Here is a 14,968-nt window from a genome sequence, read left to right on the forward strand (position 1 = left end):
CAACGTTATCCACTGGTCTCCTCACTGCCTTTCAGACAGCAGCCCAGAGAAGCTTGCAGCTTCATTGAACAGGGCGTTTGTCTCTCGATAAAGACTCATCTTTATTTCTTTCAGGATATAAAACTTGTATTTAAATCAATTCAGAGGAGCATTCTGACTTTCAACACGCGTGAGTAGGGAGAGCCCATTTAATGAAACAGCATTATTTCGTTTTCAAAGACTGATCCTGGCAGTGGCTGTGAGTTAAGATTCCGTATTCTTTCCCTCAATTATAATTATAGCTGAGTCTGAAAAGAAGCATGCCTATTACTGTCATATGTATTCTTCTGACAGGTGTTGTGGGACTGTAATTTGATGAAGCGACTCATAATGCAGACTCCCTTCCAAACATAATTCCTGTCATCAACACGGGAGGTTTAGGACAAGTCCTCCAAGAAGCCTTTGCAAAGATCTTGAGCACCCCTAATATTCTAGCACAATCCATTCTTGGGACTACGAGGAAGAGCTTGCCTCCAGGGCTTGTCTCCAGGGTAGTAAGGAAGACAAGGGAAAGAAGGCTGTGGGTAAAGCCAACTGGGTGGGGTCGGAGCAGGATGCCGGCACCCAGTAGGACCCCGAGTCCCGCCGGCGGCCGGCAGAGGGCGCTCAGGCACCAGGCGGGGGCGGGGGCTGCGCTGGCTTCCGCTGCGCAGGCGCACTCGTCGCTCGCGGTGCCTCGAGTTGGCGTCCGCCCGGAAGGCGGGTGAGCCCTGCTGCGTGGGCCCAGGGCGGGGACTCGGGCGGCGGGGGCGGGCTGGGGATTACCGAGGCTGCCAGCAGGGCCGGGATCTGTGGAAGCCCTGGGGGCGATCTGTGGGTGCTCCGGGCTTCCCCCGAGAGCCGGCGGCACCTGTCGCAGGCATAGTCCCGGCGCGGCGGAGGAGCGTGGGAGGCCGAGATGCGGGCTAGGAGGATGCAGGGAGCCAGGTCTCCGCCATGTGCTGCTGGCATCCGCACTCGGCTGGGGCAGCCCTGGGTTCTGTGGTTTTCCAAGAGCAGACGTGCCCCTCTGCTCTCAGTCGGTCTATGAGAACACCCTGTGACCAGGAGTAACTGGGATCACGTTGGTTTCTGCAATATGTGACCCAGGCTGACCTTGAATTCGTAATCCTTCTGCCTCAGCTTCCCACGTGTACTGCGATTACCGGCCAGTGCCCATTTAAAGTGCACACGTTTAATAACCTTTAGAATGTGCGCAGTTGTACATCTACCACCACTGTCTATTTTAGAATATTTACCGTGCCTTAAAAAAAAAAAATCTCCGTTAGCAGGCAACGCCCCTCCCCAGTCCATTCCCTTTTCTCTGCGCTATGCACCAGTTCACTGCTTTCGGTAGATTTGCCAATTCTGAACATTTCATAGAGACGGAATCAATCATACATTATGTAGCTCCCTGTTATTGGTTTCTTGCGTCTTGCACGCCTTCCTCCAGGTTCACGCGTGGTAGCATAAGCCGGCACTTTGTTCTTTTTATTACAGAATGATTTTCCATGGTCTGCCTGGATCAGGTTTTATCTCTCCATTCTCCCTGTGATGGCTCTTGGGACTCATTTGAAGTCCTTACTATCACATACCTGTCCTCTGGGTATAAGGTAGTGGGGGCCAAAGTAAGGGAAGGATAAAGTGTGAAATATCCTTGGGTGGCACATGGGAATTCCGAAAGAAAGAGACCGATTAGTCACCTGCTAATCAGGAGCTAGGAGCAGCAGCTCAGTGGTAAAAGGTTGCCTGGCGCGGTCCAACCCCAGGATTCGTCTCCAGCATCAGCACCTCCCACAGGGATGGGCACAGAGCTGGGACTGAAGATTGTGCCAGGGGGAATGGAAGGAGGCTGGGCTGACCTTGGTTCTGTGGGAGAGGGACTAGGGGACGCAGGCTTGCTGGGAGAACATAAATATGCCAGATGGAGCCCTGGGGTGGGCGGGGGGCAGGGAGCACACCAATCCTATTTTTCAACTTTTCTCCATCAAGAAGATTAATTGCATATTTTAAAAAATGGCTGATGCAGGCTTAATTTAGCTTTTATCAGTGCCCAATCGGGCATAATTTTGGGTTATTTTTTCTGCCGTTCCATTATCTTTTTAAATGTATGACTCTTTTTCCAGTTATTTTTAGGTGCCCTCTGCTAAGACACAGGTTAGGGAAAAGGGCAGTGAGCTTTCATGGGGCTGGGCCCTTTCTTCCTGGCACCTGTGCCAGCAATAATACCTGGCACCCAGGAAGTTCCCTTTGTGCCCCTCCCTTTAATAGATCATACTCTTTTTTGAGTTTTGTAAGTTGGTTTTGTTTTGTTTTGAGACAGGGTCTTGGATAACCTAGGCTTTGCTACGTGGCCTAGGCTGGACCTTGACCTCCCGAGTGCTGGATTACGGGGGATATGCCACCAGACCCATTTGATTTTGTAAACTGTGTGTGGAGGTCCGAGGACTGCCTTTGGGAACTGGTTCTCTCCTGCCACCTTGTGGGATGCAGGGTTGGAACTCAGGCTGTGAGGCCTGTGTCTAAGTCATCCTACCACTCAGTAAGGTTTTTTTTTCCTATGTAGCCCAGACTGTTCTGGAACTCTCTTGGTAGACCAGGCTGGCCTTGAACTCACAGAGATCTACCTGTCTCTGCCTCCCAGTGCTGGGGCTAAAGGTGTGAGCCACCACCGCCTGGCTTAAGATTTTTTTTAAAAGATCATTTCTTTTTTTTTTCCCTCTTGTGTAATTGACATTAGTCTGATTTTTTTTTTTTCCATTTCTATGTGAGAGGGTGCTGTAATGTCCTTGTATTTCAGAAAGGCATGGAGAGCAAGGATTTCTGGCTAAGTTGTGAATAACAATCTGGTGAAGTATGTCTATCAGTGACTGAGCCTGCTCTTGCATAAGCCCCAGGGGAGTTCTTTATGGATGGGGTCCTTAGTCATGATCTGGGCAGCACTTTTTTTTTTTTTTTAGTTCTGGGGACTGAATTTAGGGCTTTGCGCATGCTAGGTAGTTCTCTTGACGCTGGGTTACCCCAGCCTTAGCGTTCTTGGGCTTACATATTTAGCAGTCGTCAAGGAGGCAAGTAAGATTGCGGCTTCAGAATCAAATAGACTTAGGGTTAGTTCCCGTTCTGACTGTGCACAGCTATGCGGCCACTGACAAAGCATAGTTTCTCCGAGCCTTGGCTTTCTTATCTATAAAATGGGACTAACAATACCTACCCTCTAACATTGCTGTGTTTAATGAGGTCATATGTGAAAAGCTGTCGTAATTGCCTCTTCGTGCGAACGTGATCAAAGATGACATTAGCTTTTCAGAAGATTCTGGATGAGCTGGTATTGGTCTTTTCAGTGACTTCCCCGAGCCTGCAAGCTCAGCCGTTCGGAGAGATGTTCAATGGGTGAGCTATGCTCATGGCAGACCAGACTGCTTCTCTTTGTCCTGGTGTGTGCTGGTTTCAGTGCTTTCATTGTATACGGGTGACTTAAATAACAGTCAGGCACCCCAACGATTGTGCGGCCGACTGTGACTGTATTAGACAGTACAAGATAGGGAAACAGACTCACTAATAGTTCGTGGAAAGAGGTACTTTGAAGTGGATGCCAGGGTCCTCAGGGTTTGAGCAGGGAATGCAGTCTGGGCTGCATTCCTTGAATTCTCAGGTCATAGGGAGTCGACAGGGTCATTGCTCATGGAACCGGTCAGGGCACAATCAACCTGCTGTTCCTCACACTGGCAGTGTGCTTGAGAGTGGAGGGGTGAGAGTGGGGAGGATGGGAAAACATAATGTCTTCCACCCCTGTGCTGGCAGAGGATGAGGGGGACCTTGAGAGTTGGCAGCGGGTGGTGCATCAGGCCAGAGCTCAGACCTCGAGTAGAAAGAGTCTTAACATTTGTGTTTCTTAGTCTGTCCCTTCTCTCTGTGGCTTGGCTTTTGTTGAACTCTTTGGAAATAGTTGTAGAGCCTATAACATACTTCTTAATGCTTGTACCTGCATCATCTGAGGATAAGAGCAAACTGCATAACCTCAATGTCAGGCAATTCCCAGTAACATTGGAAGAGTCTTATACCAGCTCGACAGTGTCAGCTGGTGCCCAGCTGCAGAAGGTTTTGCTTGAGAGGTTGATAAAACACTGTAACCACCCTTGGAGAATGACTGGCAGGGCCGTCCTTGCACACAGGTGGGGACCTTCCCATAATTCGGGTGAGAGCTGAGCTCGAAGTCAGGGCTAGAGTGAAATGGGCTGATAAGGCTCTTTTGGGGTCACCACAGGCTCCCTCCTGAGCATGGTACATGGCAGCATGGGGTGTCCTGTGTTATTGAGGGCATCCAGGAGGTGCCAGACCCAGAGCTGAGTGTGGAAGAGTAAGGCCAGCTGTCGGAAGCCACAGGGGCCTTAAAGGTAGATGGGAGAGGATTGTCAATAAGTAGCTTGGACTTCAACCAGGAGAGTTCGCGTTATGTGTCCGCTTGAATGGGATGCAGGTATCATTCTGGGTGTCTCCATGAGAGTGTTTTTAGATTTAAATTAGTAGACTGAGTCAAGCAAACTGTCTTCATTAATATAAATGGGCCTCATTCAATCTTTTTAAAAACACATATTTAGACTGGGCATGGTGGAGCACATCTTTAAATCCCAGTGTCAGGAGGTAGAAGCCAGTGAATCTCTGTGAATTCCAGGTCATCCCAGTAAGCCACATCTCCAGCCTCATTCAGTCCACTAAAGGCCTGACTGCTACAGGATATCAAAGTCACAACCCGCCACCAGCTTGCTGTATTTTAAAACAGACATTGGTAAAGAAAATGGATGTTTACAGTTGAACCCACTTTCTATCTACCTGGTCTCTACCTGTGCCTCTGACGATCTTAGTTAGAGATGTAAACCAGATGTGGAGAGTTACCTGACGCACAGTTTAACAGTCCTGGGGGGTGGGCAGGGGCGGTACTTGGTCTGTACTATCTGGATGGTGTTAGATGTTTACACACACTGTTATAGAAGGAACAGTCTGAGCCTTTCTGACATAAGGAAGAATTCTCTAGAAGCCCTTTGGGACAGAGACTCTTCCTAATTTCCTGGCAACTTTCCCTCCTAGGGTTAGAGTCAGGGCATTAGCTTTGTAGATTTTGGACTTGCCAGCTCCTAGAATTACATGACACATTCCTTGTAACACACACACACACTCTCACTCAGTGTGGTAGTTTGAATGTAATTGGCCTGCATAAGCTCATAGGAAGTGACACTATTAGGAGGTGTGGCCTTGTTGGAGGAAGTGTGTCACTGTGTGTGTGGGGGGGGCTTTGAGGTCTCCTGTACTCGAGCTACGCCTAGTGAGAATTCCCTTCCTGTTGACTGTGGAATCAAGATGTGGAACTCTCAGCTCCTTCTCCAGCACCATGTCTGCCTGCATGACGCCGTGTCCAGCCATGATAATAATGGACTAAACCTCTGAAACTGTAAGCCATCCAATTAAATGTTTTCCTTTATAAGAATTGGCATGGCCATGGTGTCTCTTCACAGCAATAGACACCCTCACTGAGAAACTCCTTCCCCCCCATGACTCACATACCCCCATCCCCCACACTCACAGATATTCTCAAACACACACACACCCACCCACACCCACACACCTTTTACCGGTTTTACGTCTTTGAGGACCCTGGCTAACACACCTGTTTTGTGTCCAGCCTTTTGTCACCTGTCACAGTGTGGAGACCATCCCTACTCACAGCTGCCACAGACTGCCCCGCCTAGGACTCAGTTTGCCTGGACTTGGCCTGAGGGGTGGGTGACGCAGGCACAGGACTCCCTGGGCCGTGGAAAGGAACCTGGGTGTGTTCTGTAGGCTGGCACCATCCCTGCTCAGTGTCACCGTTTCTGCCTGCCCCTCGTTTTGACTGTGTCTCTGTTTGCCTGGTATATTTCTATACCCATTCTTTAAAAACAACAACAAAACCAAAACTGTTTTAAACATAATACCTATGAAATTGGGATTTTTTCTTACTTACGTAGGTAAATATTACATCATTGTGATGAAAAGATGTCCATTCATAGACTGCTTAAAATAAACTCAAGTAGCTAGTTCCACATTTTGAGAAAAGTTGCCAGAGTAACAAGGTATGGGGATGAACACTAAGGTGATTTGGAGGGGAGTGGGTACCCTAACATTTATGTTTCAGGTTCAGTCAGGCTCTTGGGTGGAGGACAGATAGGGAGATGGGTTGAAAGGCAAGGACTCCAGCTCCAGACGGTGGCAGCTGAGACAGAAGGAATCTGGACAAGAAGGAGCATAAATCTAAGTGGCACAGAGAGGTAGAATTTGATAGGATTTCAAAGCCAGGGGCTCAGGGATTGAAGGAGAAGGAGTAGTTATCTTGCAGGTGGCCATCTTAGCCTGGTTGCCTGGGAGATGGAGCTATCCCAGGGGCCTGGGGAGCGAGGCTTAGGTCAAGTGCAAAGGGCACAGGGAGAGAAGTGAGCATTCCCAGGGTCAGAGGTTGACTCTAGTTCTGGTGCTGGCGCTGGGAGGTTCACGGCCCCCTTAATAATAGTAAACCCACACTTTAAATTAAATTAAAACATTTTTAGTTCAGCTCCTCTCAGTGGACCCACACATGCATTCTCCACTTGTTATTACTGAGGATGACTAAGTAATATAATTGGGCTGAAAATAATCTTCCGCCCATGCTTGCTGGGTTGGTTACTAAGTATTGCTTGGGTTTTAAGGCAGCGAAGCAAAGTTGTGCTCTTTCCAAATGTCGAGTCTGAGGGCTGCAGATGGTAACCATCTGTTCTGGACTAGCATTTTACAATATTTGATTAGCACTTTATATAGTCTGGGGAAGCCTGCCAGAGGAGCTGCCTGTCATGTTGGGACTGTAGTGTGTCCTCTGTGGTTGCCCTTCAGGGGCCTGCCCATGACAGTTTATGGGTTCCCCTCTGTGGGCCAAGCCAAAGCAGGGCTCGTCAGAACGGTGGCAGCGAGGACTTGAAGAGCCCTGGGTCCTTCCTAGACGTCCTTACAGCTGGAACCATCGAGGTGGGTCATAGGATTTTGTTGTTGTTGTTTGTTTTTGTTTTTTTCTTGTTGTTTTGAGACCTGTAGGCCAGGCTCTCCTTAAATTCACTAAGTGACCGAGGATGCCCTTGACTTTGTGATCTTGTGACCTCTGTCTCCCTAGTGCTGGGATGACAAGGCCTGTACCGTCACGCTTTCTGTTCGCAGTGTTGGACATTGAGCCCAGAACTTCCTGCATGCTAGGCAGGTGCTCTACCTACTGAGCCACACCGCCGCCAGCCCCTGGAAGTAGAAGTAGGGAGTCAAGATCTGTCAGAATTCTTTGGGTTGAACCATTCCAGGCTGGTTTGGTAGTCGGAGTGAATGGTCAGGCTATTGAGAGTGTTCTGGGGCCTGGGTTTCCTATGGGTGAAGTGTTGGGGGGCCTAAATGAGGTCTTTGGGGGGCCTAAATGAGGTCTTTGGACTTTGTTCAGCTCTGCTTTCTGCTTGGAGCCAAGAGGAGGCAAGATGGCATCCCTTGAAGACTTCCTGAGTCTAGTTGGGGAGAGAGTCTTTTCCGGCCCCAGCTTCTCATCTGTGAGCCAATCCCTGTACGTGTATGAATCCTGGGCTCTGGTTGGTCAGGCAGGTTGGGCCTGTGTGCACCCTGAGTTCTGCAAAGCCGGCGTTTACTAGGAGGGAGAATGGATGGCGGGGGTGGACAGTTGCCGGTCAGCTCTCGTGTCAGAGCACGAGCCGGAAGAACCATGAGGAAATGGCCAATTCGCTCGGGAAGATGTGCTTGAAATAGGATGAATGCAGGCTCCCCTGAACCCAGACGTCACGGTTCCCTTAGTGCTGGGTGTCCGACAGAGCTAGTCTGGTTCTTTTTGACCGTTCTCCCGCGCCTTGCTTCTTTAAAACAAACACCAGTCATTCAGTCTCTCCACCTTTGACTCTTCATCTGGCACACAGGGAGCCCCCCACCCCCCGCCCCAAGCCTGTACTGAGGAGATAATGAGTCGATTGGATCAGTTCATCCAGTGCGAAGCCTGCTGAGGGCCAGACACAGTGCGGAGGCTTGGGCGCAGCTCAGCTGTGGGAGCCTCCCGCGTGAGCTGTGGGGGCCTCCCGCGTGGGCTGTGGGGGCCTCCCGCGTGGGCTGTGGGGGCCTCCCGCGTGGGCTGTGGGGGCCTCCCGCGTGGGCTGTGGGGGCCTCCCGCGTGGGCTGTGGGAGCCTCCTGCATGGCGGCGGAGAGATTTTACTCCCACTGGGGAGGGACAGTCAGAAAGGGAAAGGGTTCCACTGAGGGTCAGGGAAGGGAGCCCTGCCATGCAGAGCTGAAGAGAGTTGACGTCCTTGATAGTTTGGAGATTCTGGGAAGAGCTCCCTTGGTATCAAGTGTGGAAGAGAATGGAGTGACAGTGGAGTGTCACGTATGACACACACACACGCACACACACGGTAAATGAATTACACACACACCGTAAATGAATTATACACACACACACACATATAAAGAAAAAGTTCATATTGAGTTGCGGGATCTTTGGGAAGAACACATATGATAGAGTGGTTTAGCGTCTATACTACTTTTCCAGAGGACCTGAGTTCAGTTTCTGGAATCCTCCTCAGGCAGCTCAAAATTGCCTGTAACTCCAGCTCCAAGAAATCTGATGCCTCTGTCCTCTTTGGGCACCACACTCACGTGTGCATACCCTCCCACAGACACATTCATGTTATAATTAACAAATGATAAATCTTTAAAAAATCAGGCAATATAAACGTTTGTGAAATAGCCTATGATATTCCATGAATGTGCATAATTCTTAAGATTCATGTAATAGCTGAAAAACAGATTCAAATTTTATTTTGAAAACACGGAGTCCATAGACAAAAGAAAGCATGGCAGACCGTTCTGCTTACGCAAACCATGGGAACATGTGAAGGAACCTGAGGTGGGGAAGCCAGTCAGCAGCTCCTGGAGCATGATGGGAAGCATAGAGCTCAAGGGAACGCTGAGATGTCATTTTGGAGTGGATGTGCGTGCTCTTTGTCGTGGTGGTGGTTTCTGCAGGGGTGGATGTGCAAAAAGTTACCAAATGACTCACTATAAATACACGCGTCAATTGTACGTTAACAGCACCTTTTTCCTAATATCTAAATGATTTAAAATTATTGTTTATTTTATTTTATGGGCACATGCATTTGCCTTCATGTACATATGTACCATGTACATGCTCAGTGTCTCTGGAGGGCAGAAGAGGCATCAGACTCTGGATGTACTTGGAGTTACATACAGTTGTGAGCCACTTATGGGTTCTGGGAACTGAACCCTGGTCCTCTGCAAGAGCAGCCAGTGCTCGTAACTGCTGAACCATCTCTCCAGCCCCTACAACAACAACAACAACAACAACAATTACTTTTGAGGCAGTATCTCACTACATAGCCTTTGCTGGCCTGGAATTAAAGGCTTGTGCTACCACACCCAGCCCTATTTTAAAAAAAGAAAATTAAAGTTGCATCCATCTTGTGTGTGGACATGTGTGGACACGTGTGTGCTGTGACACTTGCATGGAGGAAGGGACAGCCTGAGGGAGTCGGCTCACTCCTTCCAGTGTGTGGGTCGTGGGGACCAAACTCAGGTCTTCAGTCTCAGTTACAAGCACCCTTACCTACCCAGTCATCTTCCACTTCCCCACGCCCCCCCTTTTTTTAACCGGACCCTGGAGCCAGACTGCCAAGGTTCAAATCTCAGATCGACCTCTTATTAACTGTGTGAGCTTGGGCACGTTACCTGACCCCTCTGTGCTTAGTTTTTCTTAAGCCTGCATCCGTTTATGTGTCAGATGTATACCGTGCTCACTGTTATTAACGTCTCAGTAAAATGAAGTCATGTACCTAGTTCTGGCTTCCCCTCCGTCACTCTGTGTATAGCTGCTTCTTCATGGAGCCACTCTGTGCATTAACATGCATCTATCTGGCTGGGGACCAAGACTGCTCTGGCTTTGGGACAACGCTTCAATTAGCAGCTTTGGAACTCTGCGCCTTCCTGCCTGATGCCCCGACTAGGATGTATGTGGCTGTGGGCAGCCTTGTTGGCTCCCTGGGGTTTTCTGCTCACTACCTCCCTCACCTCCCGCCTGAAGCTGAGCCGTAGCAGACCCTAGGCTGAGCTGGCACATCTCCCTCTGCACTTGCATTGGGTCCCTGTGGGCCTGCTCTATGCTAAGGCTAGCCCCAGCCCAGGGTGTAGGCGGCTGGGATTGGGCCACAAGGGGGCCGGGCCCCTGTGCAGATGGTTCACAGAGGGCTGGGATTGGAGGCCAGGGCCACTGTGGGACTGGCCTGATATCTCAGAAAGCGGCGTTCTGTGTTTTCCAGGGCCGGGGCTCACAGATGGCCCCACTGCCGGGGGCAGAGCTGGTCCAGACTCCGCTGCAGCTCTACCGTTACCTGCTGCGCTGTTGCCGGCAGCTGCCAACCAAGGGCGCCCAGGAGCACTACAAGCATGCTGTCCGGCAGGTGGGAGCACGTCTGGGGGAGGTGTCTGCCGGGGGCCAGAGGCACACGTGCCCGGGAGTGGGCCTAGAGGTTTTATGAGAAGCACTGAAAGTGGGCAGCTGGCCTCTGGCTTCCGTCCGTGGCACCGTGGCTGCATCGGCTGGCATCTTGGCGCTGTGCTGGGGCCTGAATGAGACAGCTCAGAGGAAAGCAACACAGACTGGGGAGAGGCGGGCGAGATAACGCTGCCGTGGGGAAAGTGCTTGCTGCGCTACCGTGAGGACCAGAGTTCAACACCCAGAGAAGGTGGGGTGGTGGCCTGCACTTGCAATCGCAGCGTCGGAGAGGCAGGAACAGGAGGATTGCGAGCCCCAGGTCCCACTAAGAGGACCTGTCTTAAAGAACTATAAATAAATAAAAGCAGGACAAAGTTTTGTGGAGCGCCAGGAAAGGCAAGCAGCTCTAGATTAACCGTGACGAAAGCAATGTCCCAAGTAAATGGAAGGCGTGACGCCAGCTCCTAGGCCAGAGAAACATGTGGCAGATGGGAATTAGAATACTGGCAGTGGATTAGGTAATGGTTGTATCGATGTTAATTTTTCGGAGTTTGATTGCTGTGGTCTGTCAGAGGGTGCCTTTGTTAGGAAACACACAGAGTTTTGTAAGGGATAAGGGCACAGTGCCTGTAACTTACTTTAGATGCTTCTCTATAAAAAGGGTGGTAAAGCTAGCGTGGGAAAATGTTAACTGGGAAGTCTGGTTTGGAGTTCTTTGCACATCACACTACCTTTCTATAAGAAATCACTTCCGGGCCAGGCGGTGGTGGGGAACGCCTTTAATCCCAGCACTTGGGAGGCAGAGGCAGGAGGATCTCTGTGAGTTCGAGGCCAGCCTGGTCTATAAAGCAAGTTCCAGGACAGCCAGGACTGGGTTACACAGAGAAACCCTGTCTCGAAAAACAAAACAAAACAAAACAAAATCACTTCCAGGACTTGGTCAATGGCTAAGAGGTTAAGAGCATGGGCAACTCTTCCAGAGGACTCAGGGTCTATTCTTTGCACCTCTCTGGCAGCTTCTGGGGATCCAGTGCCCTCTCCTGGTCTGTGCAGGTATTACATACGTGTGGTGCATAGACGTACATACAAGGCAAAACACCCATACCACAGACAAAAATAATACAACATTTAAAAAAGTTATAAGAAATCATTTCCAAACAAAGAGCTCAAAGCCAAACTTCATACAGATGTGGAAAAGAAAAACAACTGGGATGTGGTGGTGGCACACATCTTTAATCCCAGCACTCAAGAAGCAGAGGCAGATGGATCTCCCTGAGTTCAAGGCCGGCCTGATCTACATAGTGAGTTCCAGGCTAGCCAGGGCTACATAGTGAGACCCTGTCTTAAAAAGAGAAAGAGTGGTAGCAATAGAAGGCTGTGGGAAATAGAAGGGAGGAATTAGCTTTGGGGGAGTCAGGGAAGACTTCCTGGAGGTGGCACAAGGTGGGCTCCTGGTAAGTAGGTGAATGTGAGGTTGGGAACACAGGTAAGGGACGGGGGAGTCCATTGTTCTGGAAGAACCACACCAGTGAACCTAAGTCGTAGGTCATGGGTCACAAGCCTGGCTGGATTTCCCAGGATCTCCTGCCCCTCTGCCTTCCCACCTTTCCCTGTTGCTCCTTCCAGCACCTGGTGTGTGTGTGTGTGTGTGTGTGTGTGTGTGTGTGTGTGTGTGTGTGCGCGCGCGCGCGCGCACCCTCCCCAGCACTCTTTGATTGAAGCAGATTCCTTTGCTGAGCAAATCAGACCCAGGGAATGAGGACTCCCGTCGGCCATTATCACCTGCTGGATGGTCACCTGCCAGATCACCCGCGGGCCCAGAGCCCGGCCTCCTTCTCATCCTCCCCGCTGGCTGTCAGATAGACTAGGACTCAAACGCTGCTACCTGAGAGCAGCAGGGTTGCCCCTCCAAGCCTCATCTCCAAGTGGGCAGGATGAGCGCCCCTCAGCAGGGCTAAGAGGTGACCAGCGCCCCGCAGCCTCTCGGGACTGTGCGCTGAAGTTGCGAACCTTGTGAATTTCGCTTGGCCATGATTTTCTTTTATGCTGAAACTTACAGGGTTTCCGGGTTCACTCAGATGAAGATAACCCCGAGAGAATCCTGCAGATTATTAAAAGAGCCATTGAAGATGCTGACTGGATCATGAACAAGGTAAAGTGCTTGCTTGGCTCCGGGGATGCGCTAACCTCCTCGGCCACTAGGGGACGCCTGCGAGTCACGGTTGAAAACAGGCTGCCCATGCCAACCGTTCTCCCAGGGTGATCTCTTAAGGTTGCATTCTTTTCCAGCAGCACCCTTAATCCTGAAAGGCCATATCACTGCCTAGCAGTGCCAAGTGAGCTGACATTGGGCCCAGGAACAGCTGCTGTGTCTCTGGAAGGACAGCTCTGCTGTGTGCTACCGCATAGCTGTATCTGGCCTGGGGGAAGCTGTCTTAGTTCTCTGCTACTGTGATAAAACACTGGCAGAAGCCGCCTGGGGGCGGGAAAGGGTTTATTTGGCTTACGGTCCAATCCGTAGTCTATCACCAAGGGAAGCCGAGGCAGGAACAGAAGCGGACACCACAGAGGAAGGCTGCTAACTGGCTCGCTCCCCACAACTCTCTCGGCTACCTTTCTTATACGCCCCAGGACCACCTGCCCAGCGCTGGCACTGCCCACAGGCACGGACACAGGCCGATCTGATGGAAGCAATTCCTAAATTGCGGTTGCCTTGTCCCAGGTGACTCTAGTTTGTGTGACCTTGACAAAAACTAGGCTGCTGTCTAGGACCTCCACCTGGACTCTGTGGAGAACTGGAGTGTACCCCCAGATTCTTGTCCTCCTAACTCAGATGCTCCAGAAGTGGGTTTTAAAGTCCATTTTGTGAAACTCAGATTTTGACAGGGCATTTAGCTGAGTGGTAGATTGCTTGCCTAGTGCATAAGCCCCTGGGGCATATCCCTGACAAGGAAAAAAAAAAAAAAGCAGAAAAAGAAACAGTTCAGTGATTGGCTTTGAAGAGGCTTTGAGGGCCTCCTCTGCCAGGGACTTTGCTCCCACAAACAAGACTCAGCTTAAGGACAAGCCCTGGTGGGTGCTTGTTGCTCAGCCCCAACACCTCCAGCCTCCCCATCTCCCTCCCTGAGCCCCTCAGCTTTTCCAGTAAAGAAGAAGAGCTAGGTACCATCTAGAGATGTGACAGTGGAGGGCGTCCCCATGGAGTCTCACCCCCGGAAACCCCTGTGGGGGAGGTGGGAACACCTGTGAGACATGACCGGAGTCCTCCTCCGCCATCTTACAGTATAAAAATCTCTTTCTCTGTCTTGCAGTATAAAAAACAAAACTGAGAATCCAGAGCTGGCAGCATGACTGTCCTGGAGACATTGGAACTGAGAAGCCTCTCTGCTTTTGGAGCTCAGCAGCAGCAGTTCTGGAATATTCTCTGACCTTGTTGGCCGAAAGCAAGAAATCATAGCTGACATTCGGTCAAGTGGCTCTTGTCACCGAAGCCATGTTTCCAGCATGTGTTATGTCTGCTCTCCCATCCCGGAATGATATGCAGTTTGGGGAGAACTTGGTGTTTTTTTGCTTCTTCTCTGTGTTTCTCATTTTTGTCTATCTGTTCTTTTTCTTTGCTCTGAAGGCAATTAGTTTATTCTGGAGGTCCCTTTACCGCTCTCCGAGCCCCAGAGCTGAGGTCCCCTCAGACGACCACCTGTACCCAAGAAAGAGAACAGGCTTGAGAAGCAGGCAGCTGTGGATCTGAATCCCAGCCAGCATCCACAGCTTCAGGTGCTGCCCGGGTGAGCCTGGGTGAGGTGCGATGATGTGCGGCACACCGGCTTCGGGCATGGGGACCTTTCGGGGAAGCTGCTGTGATGCCTTTCCCTGGCTCCAGCTCTGTCTCCCATACACCGCATCCTCTCTCAGTGACTCGTGTGTGAGTTCGTCCTGTGCTGTCTCAGGCCCCCCCCTCCCCCCGCCCCAACTGTGCTGTGCCCTCAATCTGCTAAGGTGCGGCTCCTGACACTGTCCCCCCAGCATGCTCCAAGCAGAGATCCTGGCCCTAGAGGTGGTGAAACGTATACCACGTGAGACTGGGAAGAAGATGCAAGCAGCCAGAGTAGGCACCAGAGGTCCAGGCTTCTGGGACGCCACAGTGTGCCCTCAGGGGAGGATGAGAGGAAAGGAGAGGAGAGAGAGGTCAGGGAGGAGCGGCCCATGTGGGTGAAGTAGCTGGAAGACACAGAGAAGCCACCCTGGAGCTGAATGTTCCTGGGGCACTCAGGCGACCAGAAGAGCTAGGGCCTGCGTGTGTCCTTGCAGTTTTGTGAGTTGGAGTGACCTCTGTCCGTGCAGAAGGGGTTGACGGTACTGAGGCACGTGTGTCAGTTTGTGGAAGCTCTCTTGTTTATTTA

The 14,968-nt window shown here is 50.8% G+C and overlaps 1 protein-coding gene across 1 annotated transcript; it reads left to right on the forward strand.

The window, feature by feature from the left end:
* The first annotated feature begins 684 nt into the window (after positions 1-684).
* Positions 685-14,143, forward strand: Lyrm9 (LYR motif containing 9). The gene is made up of 4 exons (XM_028866900.2): positions 685-742; positions 10,393-10,533; positions 12,628-12,720; positions 13,880-14,143. The coding sequence occupies exons 2-4, from the start codon at positions 10,408-10,410 to the stop codon at positions 13,895-13,897; spliced, it is 237 nt and encodes a 78-aa protein (XP_028722733.1). The 5' UTR covers positions 685-742; positions 10,393-10,407; the 3' UTR covers positions 13,898-14,143.
* The last annotated feature ends 825 nt before the right edge of the window (positions 14,144-14,968 follow it).

Source organism: Peromyscus leucopus, chromosome 8b, assembly GCF_004664715.2.
Source record: "Peromyscus leucopus breed LL Stock chromosome 8b, UCI_PerLeu_2.1, whole genome shotgun sequence".
Lineage (NCBI taxonomy): Eukaryota > Metazoa > Chordata > Mammalia > Rodentia > Cricetidae > Peromyscus > Peromyscus leucopus.

Coding starts and splice junctions, on each gene's coding strand:
- Lyrm9 (XM_028866900.2), top strand. CDS start 10,408: ATGGCCCCACTGCCGGGGGCAGAGCTGGTCCAGACTCCGCTGCAGCTC. Junction 10,534..12,627: donor ACAAGCATGCTGTCCGGCAG/GTGGGAGCACGT, acceptor TGAAACTTACAG/GGTTTCCGGGTTCACTCAGA.